The sequence below is a fragment of the Seriola lalandi genome, unplaced genomic scaffold (assembly GCF_002814215.2).
Source record: "Seriola lalandi dorsalis isolate HSWRI2012SDOR001 ecotype SW California unplaced genomic scaffold, Sedor1 jcf7180002054511, whole genome shotgun sequence".
NCBI lineage: Eukaryota > Metazoa > Chordata > Actinopteri > Carangiformes > Carangidae > Seriola > Seriola lalandi.
This window is the reverse complement of record NW_019525064.1, coordinates 92347-113744: the sequence shown is the minus strand read 5'-3', so window position 1 is coordinate 113744 and position 21398 is coordinate 92347. Positions and strand designations below refer to the sequence as shown.

Genomic DNA, 21398 nt, shown 5'->3' with positions numbered 1-21398 from the left:
CCCATATTCACTTTCTCGCTGGGAGTTAGAGGACGAGATTAACACCACTCTCATGTCTGAATGGTTAATATCAAACTAGCATCTTAGCTCAGGTCAGAATAAAGACTGGAAATGGGTCGAGTCACGTCGGCCGAACAACAGGGAGCTGAAGTTGCACTGATTAAGACGCGTTGTTGACACTGCCTGATGTGTGTGTGGTAAAACAATCTACCTATAGCCTTTATAAAGCGATGCATTTGGACTGTTATTTAAGCAGCTAACACATATGTAGTCAGGGTAAGCAGGCGAGCTATGACCATGGTGGTAACAACAAAAGTGTGACATGAACTGCGTGAGGTTTGGACAGAAATACTGTCTGTACGTATTTAAATCATCAAGATACTTCAATTAAAACAAACAAACAAACAAACAAAAACCAATTCATGAATAAGCTGAAAATGCTGTGAAATCCAGAGAGGCTTTTCTGATTCTAAGAGCACAACGTTAGAAACTGTCAGCTGCAGCCAAACATCCGGTGAACCCAGAGAATACAGAAGCTGGTCGGGGTGTTAAAAAGTGTTTTTCTTTGGATCACTTCTGCACTGAGAGGTCGCACAGAAGTTCCCAACAGTGCTTTTTCCTTTTACTTGTTATTAAAAGGAAAAAATCCTTTGTTTAAAGCTTTTTATTGTTCTTTTTTTCACCTGTAAGAAACACTATATCAAATTAGCATAATATTAATGAAGTGTGAATAAGCCACTGAGTAATAAACCAAACTCTGTGCTGAATGTATATCACCAATTGTGATTCCATATTAACACATTTGCAAGATACAAAGCAGAACATTAAAACTTTTACAACTCACGGGAAATTAAATTGAGTAATTAGAATATTTAAAAGTAAGCATCTATATTTATCTGTGACAATTAAGGACTATTACAGTGACCAGTGACTGTATGCAATATAAACCCCAATGTCCTTGGTTCAACTCTGATGCAAAACAATAAGGATTAAACTAAGATTTAATGCAGCTGTTGAGTGGCACAGCGTTTAATGACTTTAAATCCGGATTTTCTTATCTTTTTTTTTTCCCCTTTCACCAAAGAAAATAATTGGTGGAAATGTAAATTTGTCAGTGAGGTTAGTTAAGGCCACATGGTGAAAAATGTCAACAGCATTGCTGTAACAAATTTTGTTGTTACTACAACAAAAGGTATTTCTGGGCTTTACCATACTAGCACCGTAAGGATCCAGCTGAAACACAGTTAATCCATTTTTATCAAGTAGATAACACAGTTACATAAAGGACGGCTGAAGTTCTGTCAAACTGTCCACAGAGCTCCCTCAGCAGTATTTAGACTGGCCTCCTGGAACACATTCATCTAGGGTCACCAGGAGAACCCAGACCTCTCTGCACATTTGCATGCGGCACAGATCATGTGGTCGTCCTATTCAAATAGAATAAGCAAATCTTAAGGGTTTAGTCGGACGCCCACAGTTTTGGAAACAGATGTCACAATCACATCTGGGTGTAAGGTTCAAGTATCTACCAATTTTGAGTGCATTGTACCTTTGGCCATGTAGTGCAATTACTAAATCCAATCCTAAATAAACATGAAACATCATCATCTACTGAATCATTAATAACAACAAATCTGTTAAGCCAATGATTAAAATCTCAGAGCAGCACAGATTTAGTCTTTCCCTAAAGTGAAATTCATTACACCATTCATTCTTTCGTAGCTCTTCAAATAATCTGTTTCTCTAAGCACACAAACACACAAAAAATTACCTGTAGAAGTACTTAAGAACCAGCTCTGCATGATTTACCATTTATCAATGAAATGAAATGTATGAAAGCTGCACTACCATCATGAAACACTCGTCTAGGCTCGGGCTCAGAAAGCCACATTGCTTCAGCATTCAATAACGGTCTTGTGCTGTATGCTCCAGCAGGGACACAACAAGTGGACAGCCAGTCGTAAACTGACCCTCCACCTCATTCCCTCCCAGGAAAGGCCTTGTTCTGTTTCTTCCTGGTTGTCACAGAAACACTCATGCCCTGCACAGGCATGTACAGTGAACACCACTGAGGAGCAGAAGTGCAGTAAAAACAAGGTTTTCTGCTCAGGAAAAACAATGATACTCAGCAGATGAAGCTTTTTATGGAATAAAAATATGCTAAATATACTAGATATTTATTTTCTGGCATTCAGACTACTCAGAAACTCCAAAACCAACTCTGGAAGCTAAAATATCAACAAAACTGAATTTTTTTTTTTTTTATTGTACTTGAACGATTTGCAATGAACAGAAAACAGCATTACGTTTCACACAGGTGAAGGGGCACGCGCTACAAAGCAAGTTCAACATGCACAGGATATCTGTCCGTTATCTGGCTTCACTAAGCCTTAACAACTGCAATCACGCCAAGTGGTCACACGACGCTGGTTATCAACTCAGTAAGTCAACCCAGGCTTTCCTGAGACCATTCACATAAAAAGGGGCAGTATCTGCAGCATATGACCAATCACAAACATGGACAAGTCTCCTGGCAAACAAGGAGCAAATTACAATATTAGACAAATACAAAGACGTCACATAATCAAGGCAAAAAGCAACAGTTGCAGCTGCCGAATGCAGGAAGGACAGCTGGCAAACAAATGTGTGAATGCACAAGTTAACAGCTTGTACTTTATCACCGCTACATCATTATGGCACAAGTAGATCTGACTACAATTACATTTGTTCCATTAAATCAATGTGTTGCTTAGATGTATTCTTATGGGGTGTATGATAATTTTAGCCTTATTCTTTCAGCTGCATTGGAGGGGGGAGTTATGTTTCTGAATTATAAAAACATAACTCAAAGCAGTAAGTTTACTTTCATATTTTATGAGTATAACATGTACACGGCTTTAGTGCTTCAATCAGACTCTGTTGTGGGATAATATCGGTGTACTTAAGCACAATGAAATGGCTCTGACACTGCCTGCAGCCCACAGGAAAAACATGAAATGAAGAAGACGGGAGGCGTCCCTCCCACGCTCGTCTTCCCTCCCACGCTCGTCTTCCCTCTCACAACCCGTGCACTGAGCTCCACGGGATCCTCTACGAATGGTGATGCCTTTCCCCAGTAGAATTCATCGGTCAGTAGGCGACGCATTTACGCGCTTTGTTCTGTTATCTTGAACATGAAGCTGCTCCCGGAGCGGGAGAAGGTTAGGTGCGAAGCGTATGTTACCATGACGATGTCCCCCCGATAAGACGTGAACCACCATCGTAACCCCCCGAAAACCCAGGGTCAAACCTGAAGTTCCCTCGCTATACCCACATCCTGCTTCAGAGTACAGGCCTCTGAACTGGTTGTCTATATAAAGTCACCCGCAGTGTCAATACTGTATCAGATCTCGTTAAATAACAACATCATCACTCGGCCTAAAAATGTTTTGTTTTCACTCGTGTCTGTTTATTGCTGTGTTTGTTTGTCAGCAGGATTACACAAAAAAATACTGAACCGATTTGCGCCAAACTTGGTGGTGGGACGGGGTCTGGCCCAGGAAAGAACCCATTAGAATTTGGTGCAGATCCAGGTAAAGAGGTGAATCCATCACTTTACTTAACAATTTCTCTTCAGAATAATGTTTGGCTCTTGACGTAAAAGAATCACGACGTATCCATGGTGTTGATGGTGTTGTTCTGCGACTTAGAGACGTGTGCAGGTACTCGCCATTCTAGTTGAGAAACGTATTTGTTATTATAAATGACTGAATAACGAGGTCTAATGATTCAATCAATTCTTTCTTGAATTAAACTACGAAAAGACACGTTACCGTAGGACAAACTAATGTGTTGCAAACTAGCATAGCATTCGTCAAACTGTAACCGTCATCATTTTTACTTGATAATGCAGAATGATTAGTTAGTTATCAATTGATTTGTTAAATAATTAGACATGTAAACCAGTTAAAATAATATAGCTACCATTAAAAACCCAAAACTATCTCTTCAGTATGCCCTGGGCCACCGTTTGTTCCAACATCTTCAAAAATAAGTAAAAAAAAAAATGTTTACACGTACTAAATTTAATTGTAATGATTAAATTAATCATAAATTATTAATCACAGTATTTTCTGTGGAGCAAATGAAAGCGGGAAGGTGACAGGGGCAGAGTAGTGGCGAGTGTTAGCTGTGTTGTGGTCATGCTGTCCAGCAGCACAGAGGCCCTTTCAAGCATTTCCCTCTTTGTTTACTGTGCTTCACCAACATCCCCAATGATGTCACATAGCCAGCTCCTAATATCCAATCAGTGCTGTGTCCTCGACCCCCTCCAACCTCCTTTTGTCTCGCACCCTGGGCTGGCTGGATTGTTGACTGGTTCACACAAATTAATACCCCGACACTGTACTTTTTCAGTTGACGGCAAAATGAGAGAAAAAAAAAGAAAAGAAAGACGCAACGCATCTTTTCCTGGGCCAAGCGCTGCCCCTCCTCCTCCTCCTCCTGCTCCTCCATTCTTTCTCACTAGGACATGCCAGTCATCTGTGACATGCCAAACTGATTTCCTTCCAAAACTGACCACACTGCACAGATCTTAGCAAATAATTGAAAAAAAAAAAACAAAAAAAAACATTAGGGTTGCTTCCAAACTCCCCTGTTTTAAAGCAGAGACTGCACCGACTGAAACTTAAGTGACTCAGTGGCTGACCCTGAGGTCATCTTTGGTTCCCCATTCAAATCTAAATGCAAAAGTTCAAGCATGCGTTTTTAATAATATGCAAAAAAACAAAAAAGATGGGCTTGCCCCACGCTTTAAGGCTCGTGCCTGAATCTACTGACAGATGTTGCCAGAAAAAACCTGAAACACGCTTGAAGCCTGAAAGAAATTTAAATCTGCTGCCCAAGAAAACACTGGCATCTGGGGGCTCAGAACATTTGAGCTTTAAAGGACAGACACGCTGCAGCTACAGCTCTGATAGGAAGAACTGACAAGTTGCAGCTCAAGTGCTGTAGGAAGAAAATTTCTTATCGCATTTTGCTGTGTGAGGTCTATGAGGCGCACGCTGCCAAAAGCTCCACGGTTGTGCTTAAGAAACAGAGCAGGATTACACAACAGTGACTCCACCTTGTCACAGTTAAAACAAAAGCCCTCGCTAACGCCTGCTCACTTCCCCTGTCAGGACAACCAGCAACAACAGCACAAACACACACACACACACACACACACACACACACACACACACGTACCGCTGGAATGCAGGGCCATGATGAGTGAGTCCATCTTTTTTAGAGAGAGACAAAAGAATCACTGCCAATGTTTATGTGGCGTGGCGGTGCCAATTCTGCTCGATTGTCTCAACACGCTCAGTCTCTGACAAGTTGCTACTGGTTTATTCTTCGCCATTACCTCTTCCAAATAAAAAAAAATAAAAAATATAAAAACCAGAAGCTGAAAGACACGCTCTCATCCAAAGGGCCGCACTGTGACCTCAATATTAACTGCTGAAAATATTCCTCAGTTTAAAGAAGTAAACAACAAAGTGAAACCTTCAACAACATTTTCTCTACTAATAACATAAAGGAGAAAAAGCATCACATAGTAGGACATAGTGAGGGTTTCTGAAGTTAGCCCCCCCCCCCACTTTGTTTGAGAGGCCCGATGAAAAAGTGGCAATCAGCACAGGACAGGGGAGAAAGGGGTAACAGGGGCAGTAATTAGAAAGCAGGGCAGATGGAGGGGAAAAAAAAAGTAGATTCCCACCTGTTGATGGAATATTTGTAATGTCATGTGCTCCTACGTATTTAAAAAATAAAACTGTGTTTAACGCTAACAACCCCCGTCGAACTGAAATTAGCGGATTAACGGTAATGTGGAACAGACCCGGCTCCAGTGCCAGCGATCAGATATTTCAGTGAGGCAGAGTACAAACATTTTTATATGTTCTCTGAATTTCTCAGTTATTTATCACCCTGAGGAGAGAGAGTTACAAAATGTCCTGGAATGTCTTATCATTCCTCCGTGTTTTGGCAGAGACATCAGATGAAAGTTCAAAACAATGGTTTATGTGTGTTTGTGAGAAATGTCTTGAGTCACAGTATTTTTTTTTTTTTTATATATGATATATCTTAATCATGGTCATCGGAGTTAAAGCCCGACACGATAACACAATACTGGCCGTGGAGCAAGGTAAACCGTGGGCGAGTCACCAATCTGTCACGGGGGGCAAGTACGTTCAAACACACTTTCAAACCTACGAGCGATGGGGAGGTTTATTATTTGCCTAACCTGCATATGTTTGGACTGTGTGAGGAAACTCGAGCACCTGGAGCGACGGGGAGAACACACAGAGAAACGCTCTGGTGTTTACTTTTCAAAGTCGTTACCCACAGTTTTTACTGTTAATACACCGACCCTGACGGCTGGCAATCAATCCGTCTCATGCTCCACTGACATACATACGTTCACACAGCCTGTACTGAGTGATGGAGGGCCTGTGCTCATTTTCACTGAAGCTTTAAAATATCTAGAGTTTAGGACTTTTTATTTACATCAGCACAGACACTCTTCTCTATGTTCAGCAGCCCACCTGCTGTAACGAGCCACGGGAAACCCTGATAATTAACAGGATGATTACCTCCATGAAACAATCAATCCACATTTCTAAAGGGATATTTTTATTTTATTGATTTATGTTTTTTATATATAAATCAATAAATGGTTCAGGAACAACCTGAATCTGTGTTCTGCTGATTGTTCCTGATTAAAATACAATCGTGGTGAAGTCACTGGTAGTTACCATAGAGCACATATCTAGAACAAACTCGTGTGACACATTCCTAATCACTACCAGCAGGACTGTGTGTGTGTGTGTGTGTGTGTGTGTGTGTGTGTGTCAGAGAAACTAATGAAAGCTAATGTGATGATAATGTAATGCTCTCATCAGCATCTATTGAAGTCTTAAACCTGTCAACAGTCAGTCTTGTCTGTACTCTGACAGCTTTCCCTCCCTACATCCGATGATGATGACGACGATGATGATGTATTGTGAAGCAGTAGAGAAGGTGAACTAGGATTGTGAGAAATGTTGCAAATGATGTAATTTAGTGACTTACCAAATTCAACTGTGATTATTTTATCCATAAACAGTTTCTCAATCGATTAAAATAAAAGGAAAATTCACTTTTAAATCATAATATTGTTACGTCAAATTACACATTCCAGGACAGATGGTGATCCATCGACAAAGACAAGCTAAACATTCCTGTTTGGGACAAGAGGAATGTTTGGTCAGAGTTTGTGTGGTGAGGTCCTGCATTCGCAGCGCAGCTCTGTAGTGTCGGCTATGTGCTGTGAAAAACTGGGCAGACACCTCGTAACATGAAGAATCATTAAAGCTGCAGTCCAGGATCCAAATGTAAACGCAGGAAGAAAAAAAAAAAAAAAAAGTGTGTGAGGTCAAACTGCAAATTGCATTATGTCTCTGTGTAATTATTAGTGCAGGTAGGACGAGTGTGATGAATCAGCAGCAGCAGCAGCAGCAGCAGCTCTGATCACCGTTTGCCATCCACCTTTGTCCATCACTACATTTCAATGAGAGTGAAGAGGCAGCGCCTTTGTGATTCCTGATGTAATATGGTCTGTATTATGGGAAGCTAATAATAGGAGGGAACCAGAAGATGGATCAATAGTAGGGAAACATTAGCTGCTCCAAGAGGGAGGAGAGACGAGGGTTATAGAAGTGAAAAACAAGAGGAGGTGGGGGGGTGAAGAGTGTGTTGAGTGCTGCTGAGAGAGACTAAAGATGTTAGAAAAAAAAAAAAAAGTTCGCAAAGATGGAAAGACAAAGCTGGAAGGAGCCAGCAACTTCAAGAGTACTTGAAGTCCACTTGTGTTATGCATCAGCAGATGCACACCAACAGAAACATTATCTATGGGACAACTAGGAGCCAGAGGAACGATGATGAGCAGGGGGGAGGAGGGTAGACTTCATCGCTCCCACCTGCATACACATCAAAACAGCTTGGCTAAACCTGGACTAAACACAATCCGTCATCCTGACAACTCCATTAATAACTACTTTCTCATAGAGGCAGGTGATAGGAGATCTCAGAGCATGGATTGCATGCAAGCGTGCACTATTCTGCACTGAGTCCTGCTGGCGGTTTGTGGTAGATAAGTCTGGTGGCCAAGTGTGGTATGTAAACATGTGTGCGAGCTTGAAAAGGTACTCACAGCTGCTACTCCAAGACTTGAGCAGAGATTTGATGCTGATCTCAAAGAAGACTGAATCCTGCAGGCTCAGCATGGCGGCTCTCAAAAGTTAGGCTTCACCACAAGGCACAGATTTTACAGGTCTCCTGTCGCTCTCATTTCATAAAACCCAAACACTCCACTCTTCTCAAAAACAAACACCTTCAAAAAAAACAAAAAACAAAACAAAAAAAAATCTGTCACACTTGCAGCTCCTCTCTCCTGACTGGAGCTGGACACTACGCTCCACAGGTGACAGGTGAAGGCATCATCCTGAACGACAGTGCGAACAGCTGCTCAGGAAGGAGATCCAAGAAGTGGCACTACTTTGTTTCCTCTACCACCTAGTTGACGGAAGAGTGAAAGTGCGCTGGGAGAAGAGGAGAGAGCGAGCGCAGCCTGGCTAGTTAGAGAAGTATTCCACCCCAGCGCCCGCTGCCCCCTTGCCAATCCACAGAGTCCCTCATCCCCATTTCAGCACAGAAAAATCCAGAAAGCCAAAAGGACAAAAGTGCGTGAGAACTTTTGCTCCTGTCAGGAGAGAAAACAGCAGCAGAACAGTTCAAGATAGAAGTCTAAACAATACACGGTAATATTCCTTCTCCTTTCTCTTCCTGTGTGTATGTGTGTGTGTACCAGTCCTAGCCCGCTAGCACTGTCAGCCACCCTCCACCTCCCCTCAAAGCTCTCTCCCTCTCCATTTGCTCGCGAGCAGCCCCTCCTCTTCCCAGCGAGCTCTTGTTCTTTTACTGATGCCTGCTCTTTTCTCTCTGAGTGAGACAGAGCTTGTTTCAACAGCAAACAGAGGGAGGCAGGAGCAGAGTGTGGGGGTGGGTGATGTCATCAAAATGCTGCGAGTGTTCCCTGGCCGTGGTTCAGCAATGCATACGCATGTCAGAGCTGCTACTGTGCTGCCTCTCCACTGCCCTATCAAAACGACACTTCCTGTAAGCTCCACAGCAATACTGATGCGTCATCCCTGACTGCAGTAGGAGGGAAAGGAAAGAATGGGAGGATGGAGGAGAGGAGGAAAAAGAAGGGAGGATAAATTGAACATGGGAGTGCACACAAAAAAAAACAGTAGTCCTATTATAATTCAGATCTCTGCCCCAAAATAACCAAAATATTCTATTTGTAATTTATATACGTCTGCACATCCTGAAAACAAAGTAAACTATACTTCAGCTGCACTCAGAGAGGAGATGGAAGGGTTTTAAAAAAATTCCCCAAACTAAACCAAACCATGGGACATGGAGGGACAGTAATACTTTGTACCAGTTTCTAATCTGGGATCATGGCATGATCGCAATCACAGCTCATCTATTTGCTAAACTAACCGTTCACACCCAATGGAGTCATAGGCATTACATCATTGCTCCGTCCAAAAGCTACCAGTCATAGTAACACACAGAATGATACACAATCGCGCTACACACTGCATTAGTGAGCAAACAGCCCACTGTGTGTGTGTGTGTGTGTGTGTGTGTGTCAAAGAGACACACACCTGATTCATTTGATATTTTAATCTTGCGCCGATGGTCGTTTTTCCTGCCCTCGCACTTAAAAACAGATCCACATGACATCAAGTAATATGCAGTCAAGCACAGGATTAAGTTTGTTAACAAAATATTCTGAGGGGAGCAGCGCTGGGAAGGCTGCACAAGACAAATGCTCTTTGTCTTCTTTTTAGTTTAGTCTTCATTTCTCTCTCGCCCTCAGTCTCTCCCTCCGTCACATGTCCTCCACTACACAAGTTATGCAAAATGAGGCAGAGCTCATTGCAAACAAACACAACACAAGCAAATGCTTTGTCAAGCCTTGGCTGGTGCTAGCCTGATGCAGGCTTCCACTGTGAAACTCTGCCTTGTAATAAACAAGCACAGATTCTTTACAATCCCACTGCGCGTTCGCAGCAATTACATGTTGTTCCATTTCATTTGATGAAATCTTGGAAGTTTGTCATGTCAATGTCACCACTACTGGGTGATCAACAAAACTCAGTTGAACAGATTCCATTTAAAATTGGACTCGGATGAAGGGAATAGTTCCCAATCTTTAGGAAATACGCTCATCGATCAGTCAACACCACTTTTGTGTGACAATGTCTAAGCATTACTTCAGAATAGCTAAAATAAGGTTTTAAGGTAGAAGCCTTTAGCAGCAGGAGGAGGCAGGACTATCTGACAGAATCTGTATGTGTACACAGAATTAGCGTTTATCTTCATCAGCAAAGCAGTTAACATACGAGCATGCGGAGACCTCTACATGGATTGTTTTCAGTCAACCAGCTTTATTGTTTCAGGAATGCAGAGGGATAACAGACAATATCACGTCTCTGAGAACATTAGAGCTAAGAGCTTCTGTCCAACACGGCTGACGTAAGTTGAGGACTTCAAATAAACAACATTATGACTCGACTTCCTGGAAAGAAGAGCTCACTGATCAAATAATCCCAACTAAATGCACGACCCTGGTGAGTTATAGTAGCTCCATTCACAAAGTGGGAGCGGTGACTGACAGCTAGCCATCCTTACTGCAGACGGTATCGGGGAGCTGTTCCTCCCAGGAGCCCACAGGGTGGAGGATGCATTTCCTGTTCTGGCCTCTCTGAAGGGCAGTGGTGGGAACAATAATCGATAGGAGCTGTAATTCAATCCCTGACCTCCCCGGTGGTGCCTGGGCTGCAGAGGACACGCCATTTAGATCCATCACAGCAGTCTGGGTATGCAGCACAACTCGACCTGCACAGCTCCTCACTTTGAAGCGCTCCCTTGAGTCAGGAACAAGCTATTTCATACCTCCTGCAAATAATTATCAGGACACAAACTCTGCACATTTAGACAAGGGTTTTAAACCTTTTCACAAAAAAAAAAAAAGACTAGGCCAACTTGCATGGTATAATGCTCTCTGGCTGCAGGATTGAATAATCACACACTTTTATAAATAACTCCCTGCACAAAGCACAGACTCATTCAAACCCAATGAGAGAACTTTTTTTCCTCTGGTCATGCTGAGACTGAGCAAAGTCATTCCTCAGATTTGCCTGGCAAATCAAGAGAGGTAACTAATTTCAGCGAAGACTCATTCTCGGGTCAGACGCTTTAGAGTCTCCATGGAATGACAGAGCAGAACATTGTGCAAATCTGAATTAAAACTCCTCTTAACGCAGGTACAAAAAGGTCAGCTCATTACTCATAGCACTTCTTCAAATGAGCTGTCCTCAAGTTGTTCACTGTGGAGGAGCATTTATTGAGAGAGCCGGATGGAGACAAAAAATAAAAAGCACTAACAGTGATTCACGGCATTTGTCTTCACAGTTATGACACCATATTCCCACTAAGTGCACAGTCAGCTGCACCATTACGAGGTTTGTTTCACCACAGTGGGCTGATAACCATTTAAGAAAGCAGATGAATATGTTTGTCAGGCCTGTCTGGACACACACCCTGCAGACAGAAATCACACACACATTTGCCGTTAAGAAGGAGCACAACCCGCCAGCGCACCAGTCATGTTCAGTCACATGCTCCAAACACTCCCAAATCACAAACAGGAAGCCTGCTACACCCATTAACCAAATACTGTCCCCAATCAAACCCTTCCCAAGAAAACCCGGCTGTACATCCAGCAACTTGCTGATGTCACTGTGTGCAAAGAAAGAAAAGAGCAGCACCACCTTAAAAACCACTTCAGGCTATGCCAGTTCTGCAACAAGGGAGTGGTACTCTGCTCCCATTTAAAACACAGGGCAAATTATCTCAGTACAAATACATCACTGTACCACCTCTATATGCTTCTCCTTACCTCAACTACTGTAGTAATCACATCACCTCTTTCATCACATAACTCACCATTGTGACCCCTGACACGACCAGCATGATGTAAAAAGGAGACTTTTCTAATATGACGGATGTTTCCTAGTTGGAAAGAAAGAAAGAAAGAAAGAAAGAAAGAAAGAAAGAAAGAAAGAAAGAAAGAAAAGATTTGAAAAACAATTTGCCCAATCCAGTCATCTCACTGTCTTTTAATGTGAATATCAACATATCACCGTCACTCTTAGCTGAACGCATCATATGAGGAGCTTAAAAATATATATATTTTGTCCTCACAGCTCGACAAAAACTCCTCAAACATCTACCAGTGTTATTGTGGGTTAGTTTGGTTAGCTGACAAGTCCTATTCTGAGAGGCTAACAGGCTAGGTGAGTGCAGCAGAAGTGAGAGCTGAGTCATGCTTTAGCCATGAGCAAACAGGGAGCAAGCGTGTTCTGACAGGTAGCCCTGCAAAAAAAAAAAAAGCCAAAATACACCGAGAGACTGCCGACGAGTCATCACCCCACTGCTGCTGCAAACTGGCCGTCCTGCACGCACACATAATTTGTATGTGTACACGCATCTAATCAACCTTTAACTACTGTATCCATAGATACAACAGTAGACTTACATCAGAGGATTGTCAGCACAACTCTTGCTTCAGGAGCAACACTGCTGTCACAGTTAGCAGGTCCAGATCACATTTGTTTTCGCCTAAATACAGATTGTCTGCAGATACTGAGTGTGATCTAAAATTTATTTTATTTATACTTTTTTAATCGGTTAGCCAGTGGAACAGCTGAGCTTTACGAAAACAGAACCTGCATCTTTCCCATAACGCTTTTAAACCGTAACATCACTACCTAACTTTGTTAATAATATGGAACTAATTTGAAATGTAAAATTGAATTAATCTGAAGATAATTTAACCTGAAAAAAAAAAGAACTTTAAACACAGAGCAGAGGTTGCTTGATGTCAAGTTAAAGCTGCATTCATTTTATTCTTCGGGGCCACTCTGCCAGACAAACTCAAACACACAGCCATGATAGATTATTAACATATAAAGTTGTTAATGTTTCAGCAAACAACTGTGTTTTCACATCCAGCATCAAATCTTCTGTCTTTTTAACTGTGTCTTGGTCTTTAAGTTTTCATGTATGTTCACTAACTTTGTGCCGTTTGGTGCTGAGACGGTTGATTTAAGTGATGCTTTAAGCAGAGCTTGTTTGCTGAAAACAGCCTGAAGCTAATGGGTTTACTGGGAGCACTGGGCAGAATGTATTTATGAAACTCTCTGCTTTGGGAATGAATTCACATTTAGAACAGAAACAGGCTGTGACCTCGCCTTAGCTCTGGTTCCTGCAGCCAGTGTAAATGTTGTTGGACCCTTCACACATCTGACACAGGTATCCTGCAGCACCAGCTGCCGCTCAGCTCTGTCTGGTCGCTCCTGTTAAATACTGCTGTGAGGTCACATTTTGGATGGCTAACTAAGCTGAATAAAGAACATGATGTTTATCAGTGCAAACCACTCCACCTCTAGATTGCTTTAACTTTAATTTATCAGTGTTGACTCCTGTCTCACATTATCTGATGCAAACAGGCTTTGTTCTTTCTCCTGACAAAAGCATCACTCTGTGTGCTGTAAGGGAAGTTCGTGTTGCGGAAATGCTCAATTCATAAAAAATCTTAATCATGTAGTGCATAATTCATCATCTAAATGTACTGTATTGTAGTCAGTCTCCACTGTTCTGCAGCTTGTCCATGTGTGTTTGCATATACTATGAGAACAGACGTGTCTCTCTGACGTACCCACAGTTGAGATTTGGTTGTGCGCTGAGAGCACAGATGAGCATCAAACCCACCTAATGATGGTATCATCAATCAATCACAATGACAATTCTGAATGTAAACAGGGCGCATGTAATTTGTGCGTACAGGGGGTGGGGATGAGATGGGTGTAAAGCCAACCTTTGATTACATGTTAATAAAGCTTAGCAGAGACTTAACCAGAAATTTAAATTCTGCTAAAGCGGTCTAGTTGATTAGCAGAAAAGGATTAAGACAAAATCAGGATAGATAACTGCTGCATCAATGTGAATTTGAGTCAGTTGTACCTTTGAGGCGGGATCGGTTACTGCGGGCAGGCCTGGAGGAGCCGATCCCCGGATCTACCTCTAACACCGGATGAACCGGATCTTCCTCAATGGTCTGGCCCATGGCCAGCAGGCCCAGTCGTTTCATGCGAAGGAGCCGAGGACCCGTGTCCCTGGGCAAGGCTCCCCCATGTTCAGAGGGCCCGTCCCCGGAGATGACAGCTGGGACCAGGCTCTTCAGAAACTCCATGTTCAACGAGACTTTTTCTGTCTTTCACTCGGGTGTGTAGTCCAATAGCCTGTGCCATAACATTCTCCCATACAAACTGTCCGTCTGCCACATTTACAGACAAGCATGCAGACAGGGCACCGTCCCAGCTGATACCTACATGCAGCAGTTACACAGTCACTGTCAGAGCCTGTATGTGTGGGCCATGAGATCTGCCCCTACACACCAGAAGAGACACTGCCCGTCAGGCTCTGTGAAGCTGTTTGTCTGGACCAACTAGTAGAGGAGAAGTTGTTTACTGGAGCTAGCCAGCGTGACAGAGTGAGAAACCTCCTGCGCTGCGACATTACCTGTCTGCTCACAGTGAGCCCAGAAAGCAAACAGACATGGCACTTTTCATGGGTCGTGATGTAACTGTGAGTGGGCAGGGCTATGTTTGAGTGCCTGGCACTATCTGGGGTGGGACTAGAACATGTTCCACAGGAGATAACACAAGCCTGGGCCACCAGCCAATCACAACAGAGACGACACCAGCCACACCCTGCTGGCTTGTGCTGCTCACCAGTTCAAGAGACCGAGGGAGGAGGAAGCAGATTGACAGATACTATAAGAAGTAGGAAAACGCCGAGATGACTACACTTGCATGTCTGCATTCACTGATAGTCCTTATCGTAGTCAGAATGCTGCTTCTTGTTAGCATTCATACACAAAACACAAATGCTTGTTTGTTTTCTTACTAACTTACTCTTATAGCAAGAGCGCCCCTCCCTTAGCTTTCACTTCTGCCGGACTGTGCTGAGCTATGACGAGGAGAAGCAGGAGTGAGTAAAGTGATGGGGTCTGTGAAACGGGGTGATGACAGACTGCTGTGCTCTGCTTGGCTGCACAGCTTGTACCTGCAGCAAACTCAAACCCTTCCAAATATCCCTCGCTGAGGAGTAAGAGGGACTGCGCTGTGCTGCTGACTCTCATGAAAGCTCGCTGCCTGAAGAAATCATCAGTTTGCTGTTCTCTGGGATTGAAAAAAAGGGCCATTCATGCACAAACACAGCCGGTCCTCAACAGCAACACAAAGCTGTAACACTCCAAAAAATTAAAGATGACTGTCGCACCAGTGTGCAGCAAACTGTGCAAACACCTTTAAGATGAGCAATTTCTGCTGACTCATCATTAACTATGCACCACAACAAAAGAACTGGGCAATACAATACAAATCAAAACAATACCCGCCATAATAAATTAGTATTGAATAGAGCAACTCAGTGTGATGTAAAAGGGCTGGAAGTGTTACTTTAGGCTGTTATTTCCTGCAGGACAAGGTGTGTGCATGTTGTTTGTGTTGCGCAAAAAAAACACACAAAGTAAACAATACGCTCGGCAAAGAAAGTTGAACCTCCGGCTACTGGACTGAATCAGAGGTAAACGGAGAATGAATGTGCTTACATGTGTCAGGTGGCAAAAATGGTCCAAGTAGGGAATTGTTTTGGGGTTTTTAACTTTTTGCACAACAGACAAAACATGACTCATGTCTCATAGAAAGAATAGAAAGAAGAAGAGTTTTATCCTAAAGACAAAGACTGTGGTGAGATTGTTAAATGAGACACAGACACTTTATGCTTCAGTTGTGTTAGTGTCACAGTAAAAACAATGCAAGCTCAAACATTATTTTAAACGTATCCACGCAGAGTGTGGAGCTACAGGAGAGACGTGATACCTACTCCACTATAGAGACTCATTAAAGAAAACTTCTGTGATGTGTTTCTCACATATATCTAAGGCCATTCAAGTGTGTGTTATAATAGTTACTGTGAGGCGGATAACATGGTGCTTTTATAAGTCTGCAGTAACTATATTCAACACATAATTGAATAAGATCTCAAAGAACTATAATCAGTTTATTTCTGAGGCTTGTTCTCGTGCTCAAGTATCCACCAGAAAATGACTTCTTGGGTTAAGAAACTATGGCAAAAACGCACCAGTCTACCAGTGTAAGACCAGTTAGTGTGGTCAGAAACTTATGAGGCAAGTGCTTACACCCTCCACTGCAGCGTGTGAACATGTCAGTGAGATGATGTAATTGTTTCAGTATACATGTAAAGAGCCTGAGAGGGGAAATAAAGGAGAGGGAGGAAAAAAAAAAATCATCACTCTCCGTTTCTGTTTCTTTCCCTGTGTGATTTCTAAAGATACTATAAAAACAGTGCAGGTATCTATTGATTCAAACTATTCCTTTGTATAACATTAAACCGGCACCATGCCTGGCCTGCAGAGTAAGCACAAAGAGGAAAGAAGTGATACAGCACCACAGTTTTTCCCAGAAGGCTGCCCTCTAGAGGCCAGCTGGCAGAAAACACATCCAGCAGCACAAACAAATTGTTGAAATCTCCTGACAAGCCCCAAATTGCTGAGGTAAAAAGGAAAACGCTCAGCAAGATTTCATGGCAAACCACCAGAAAGCTTCTTAGAGCCGGAGTCTGGCTCGCCGACGCTGAAATCACTCCGAAGCTGTCAAATGTTTTGATAAATGGAATGTACTTAGTTTTCTCCTCATAAAACTGCGTTCATTTACCGTTAAATCCATTTTACACCTTTACAATACAGAGAAAGTAGCGTAACATAACATGGGTGAAAGGAGATTTTTAGCCCCCCGCTTACAAGAGCACAGGGCTCAAAGGATGGCAGTGTTAGCTTGATAGTTATATTGCTGATGGAACAATTATTCTGGTTCCACTGGACGTACAGAGCAGCAGACCACAGACTCCTACTACAGTAAAGATTTTAATGTGTATTGTGTACTGTGTTCAGCGTTGGATTTAGTCCTTTGAGTATTCAGTCACTTCCACAACACTACTGGAAATGAAGTATCATTTATTATTATTATTATCATTATAAATGCCAAGATCTTACAGAGAACCCGTGTGATTTTCTGACCTCTAATGATATTCCTAACTTATAGTTATAATCAGAACTCCTGACAGGATGAAAAACATATTATAAACAATATTAAAAACGATTATTATGTTGGTAAAGACATTAAAAAAACCTTATCCATCGGGATCAAGAGAAAAGAATATGCTTTAAGTTGCAAGAAAGGACATTTGTTGGGATAGTGCAAGACTGAGGCCCAAGCAAAGATGCAGAGAGGCTGAGGCAGCAGATCCTGGTAAGAGAGAGAGAGAGGGAGAGAGGGAGAGGGAGAGGGAGAGGGAGAGGGAGAGAGAGAGAGAGAGAGAGAGAGAGAGAGAGAGAGAGAGAGAGAGAGAGAGAGAGAGAGAGGACTGATGAGGTAAAGATAGCCATCACTAGGCCTGAGCACCACAATGGTCGGTGAAGGCAGCTGTGGCTTGCTGGGGCCAGGTCTGTGGTGCTGCTGACTTAGAACAATACCCCTGCACAGGAGGCCCAGATCCCTATCAACCCAGGAATGTGGAAGAGGAAGCTCTGGGAACAATGTGCAGCGTTTCTATGGCATTCTGGGTCCCACCCGCCTCTGCCTTGTTCTGCTTTCACGCAGGAGAAAACAGGAAAACTCATGGGCTGGGGCCCAGAAGTCAGAGTATGTTCTGCAGTCAGCTGGGGGGCTGGTCCGTACACTGTCAACACTTAGTCGACTACAGTTACTGTGCTCTGGGCGTGCATGATTCTGAACTGCTACGCCACCACTGGATGTCAGTAAACAGTCCCAGGACCGTGTCAGGTAAGATGAATATCAAAACAATGTTGCACTGCCCCCTAATGGTGAAAACAGTCACCACACTTTCAAAGCTGCTATGCCTCCATCCTGTGCAGGTTTCACGTGTAACCTGAAATTGTGAAACCATAAAATTATAATTTTGCATATGTGTCTGTGCCATTTCCTTGGTGCAACTTTATATATGAATAATGTCTACAGAGTTTACATGAATATACCCTTTAACTTACATCACATAGGTAAGATCAGATTCCCTTAGTCAGGCTTTTTAAGTTAGTTTGGCTGTAAATTCTGTCATAAAAAACCCAAATGAAATGTGTTCGTGTAGTGGAAACAGTGTGCATGTGTGTATATACCAGTGTGCAACACAGCAAACACACCACCTAATGAGAGACGCATACATGTGTCTAAATTCAACATGGAAACCACTCAGACTTCTGCACGCAGAGTTCTTAACAGGTAGTGTGATACGTCTTGTTGTTCTCAGGGTTTACAGTCAGTATGGTTTAAACACTGTCAGATCAAAGGGGCTATCAAGGAATTAAATCTCACTGTCTGACAACTGCAATCAATGTTCAATCACAGATGTTTTAGAGCCCCGCTGTGTGATCACACATTTTTGCTCTCAGTTCTTGTCTACAGCATACTTTCTCCTTCTCACAGCCTCAGTGTGCGCCCTACATATTTCTACCTCGTTCATCTACTTTGACTTTTAATGTCTGGCTGCCCCACAAGTTGAGTTTGTCGACCTGCAAACAGGAACAAAAAAAAAAAAAAAAAAAGAAGCTTCCTCTAAAGTTCAGAAACCCAGACAAAGAGATAAAGCTAGTTCTTCCAAGTGCTGATTGACAGTCGTGAGGCAACCCACAGAGAACTTGGTTGTCACTACGTAGGAATGTGAGAATGTGACCTGACCGGACCCTGAATCAAAATTATCTTCCCTTCTTCCCTGACCAATTATCATTCGGCGATGACACTCATCTCCCAGAGGCCAAAAGCAGTATTTAGAGGAACACACCAGTGTAATGCAACTTCTTGACATTTACAGACTCTTGCTCAAGCAACATTGACTTAACCACAGTCCTTTTTATCCTCATTTTTCAAGGGTGTTGAGCAGAACTAGAGCTGCGCCTAAGAGTTATTTTCACTGCAGATTCGTCAAATGGTTATTTTCTGATTAATGATCGACTAACTGATTGCTTAGTCTAAAACCGATACTGCCGGAAATCGAAACATAAAGAAAGGTTAACAGTATAATTAGCACAATGCAACATGGTACAAGACATTCTACCTGTGCTATGATGTTCAACTGTACGGTAGTGATTTTATAAACATGCGTTTTCTGTCGGTACACTTGTAGATTTGACTGTAAGTTCCCTCAGCACCAGCTGCCACTAACAGCTCTATCTGCTGCTGTTACGTGGTGTGGTGTTGGCACATTTGAGAGAGGGACATCTGAGCTGACTAGGTTGAAAAACATGATAATGTGAATGTTAATCAACTACAGTTTTTTTTTTGTTTGTTTTATTTTAAATTCTATCGAATCAGTGGCAGCACATGCTATTAATCATGATATGAACACAATCAGTTCTTTCCTTCCGACACAAGCTTTTGTGATCCACAACAGAACATTTGTTAAGTTCATAATCTGATTGTCTTCTTCATTCATTTATTTTTTTGTTTGATTGTTTTTAAATAAAAACTGAGAATAATGAGTAATGACAGCTGTTTTGTTCAGACAAGGGTATAAACCCACCCAGCAGCCACACTATTTCACTATTAGCCTATATGGAGTTACTGTATAACATGAGATGGAGTAGAATGAGGCATTTTAAACCTTACAGCTGCAGCATGGACAACGTTTAGTGGCAGAACACAAATGTTTCCAGGCCGAGGCAAGAGAACTAAATGCCAGCAATAGACTTAAAACTTTGCTTTGCTTCTTTCAGAATTCAGCAAAACAAGCAAAGAGATTAATCCAACACCCTGTTCATTCCCACACTACTTAGCTTGGAGTTTCTCTACAAAAATGAACCCACACTTGAACACAACCCACTTAACCCATGTGCCGTACCTTAAGGCCATAGAGCAGGGTCTGGAACTGGAAAGAGAAAGGAGGGTCCGCAATTTCACTGTACAAGAATCTGAAACACAGAGCAAAGAAATCATGTCTTTAACAACAAGGAACAAGAAGACAAAAGACACAGACCAGCTCTGTCTGGCATTGTGCTAAGTACAACATAGCCTCCTTTAACCTGAACTTAAAGGTAGAGCCAATTAAGTTTTGACTGATCAGAGAAACAGTAACACATTAACAGTAACATCACCTGCAGACATGAAAATATATCTTTCGATACTTGTCTTAAAACCTTCCTGTTGACACAGGAAGTAAAATTCTTGAATGGCGGCCTTACTTCAGCCACTGATACATTTAAACATTTTGACTTTGCTATGACACAGAACGGCATCTTGCACAACCATATATCTGTAATGGCAAAGTGCAGTTTGACAGTCTGTGATAGGTCAACCTACTGTTAGCTTCAGCCTGGTTTGCTCTGCACTGAACTGAACTGACTGGATTAAAACCTCTTCCTGAGCGGAGTAATAATCTGAAGATTACACACTACATCCAAGAGGCAGTTACATAAGTGACCAGAGTCTTCTGAAACTATACTTTCCTTCTAGTTTATCATGACATCACAAGCTGCAAAGGGCTCCTTTTATAGTCAGGTAATCTAGCATCTGTGAGTGAGTAACATTTTAATTTCAGTGACACTGACATGAGACATAAATGAAGACAGCACAGAAGCCGTGAGACTTGTAACCATTATCAAACTGTCAGCAAACAAAGGAAGGAAGAACAAGCCACTGAGTCAGACAGCAGGAGGACAGAAAAGTGGAGGTGTGAGAACTTCCACTCAAGCAACGTTGACAGATGTTGAGAACAGGTCAGCATTGATATCGAGTCTAAACAAAATGAAACTAAGCAAAACAAAACACACAGTTACGGCCCAAAAGTCATGTAACAGCAGCATGCAATGGCACATACACACCCACCACAAACACAGCAAAACGAAAGAAAAAAAAAATTCTCAGGCGCAGTCACTCACTTCTCATGCTGACAGACCTGTGAATAATACATCTGACTTCCTGCTCCAGCTCAGCGACTCCAAAAAACAAAAAAAAAATTGTGACCACAGAAAAAGGGTAAGCCAAACCCTGTGCACATCCTGAACGCTGTAACAGATACAGCCACAGACTAAACCTCCTGCTCTATATTTAAGCACATGCATTTCTCTGGTATTGCTAAAACATATCTCAACACAGCTCGTTAATTCT

At 42.4% G+C, this 21398-nt stretch overlaps 1 protein-coding gene across 5 annotated transcripts in view; it reads right to left on the bottom strand.

The window, feature by feature from the left end:
* fryl (furry homolog, like) overlaps positions 1-14715 on the bottom strand; it is a 54716-nt gene extending 40001 nt beyond the window's left edge. For 2 of the 5 annotated variants that reach the window (XM_087175846.1, XM_087175847.1), the window contains exons 1-2: positions 14161-14714; positions 12082-12147 (exon numbers count right to left, since the gene is read on the bottom strand). In XM_087175846.1, the coding sequence (XP_087031972.1) occupies positions 12082-12147; positions 14161-14389 (295 nt within the window). In that variant the 5' untranslated portion in view covers positions 14390-14714. Of the gene's footprint in view, positions 1-12081; positions 12148-14160 lie in introns of all 5 variants that reach the window. The other 3 variants (XM_023413321.2, XM_087175849.1, XM_087175848.1) reach the window with 2 other exon arrangements.
* Positions 14716-21398: the final 6683 nt, after the last annotated feature.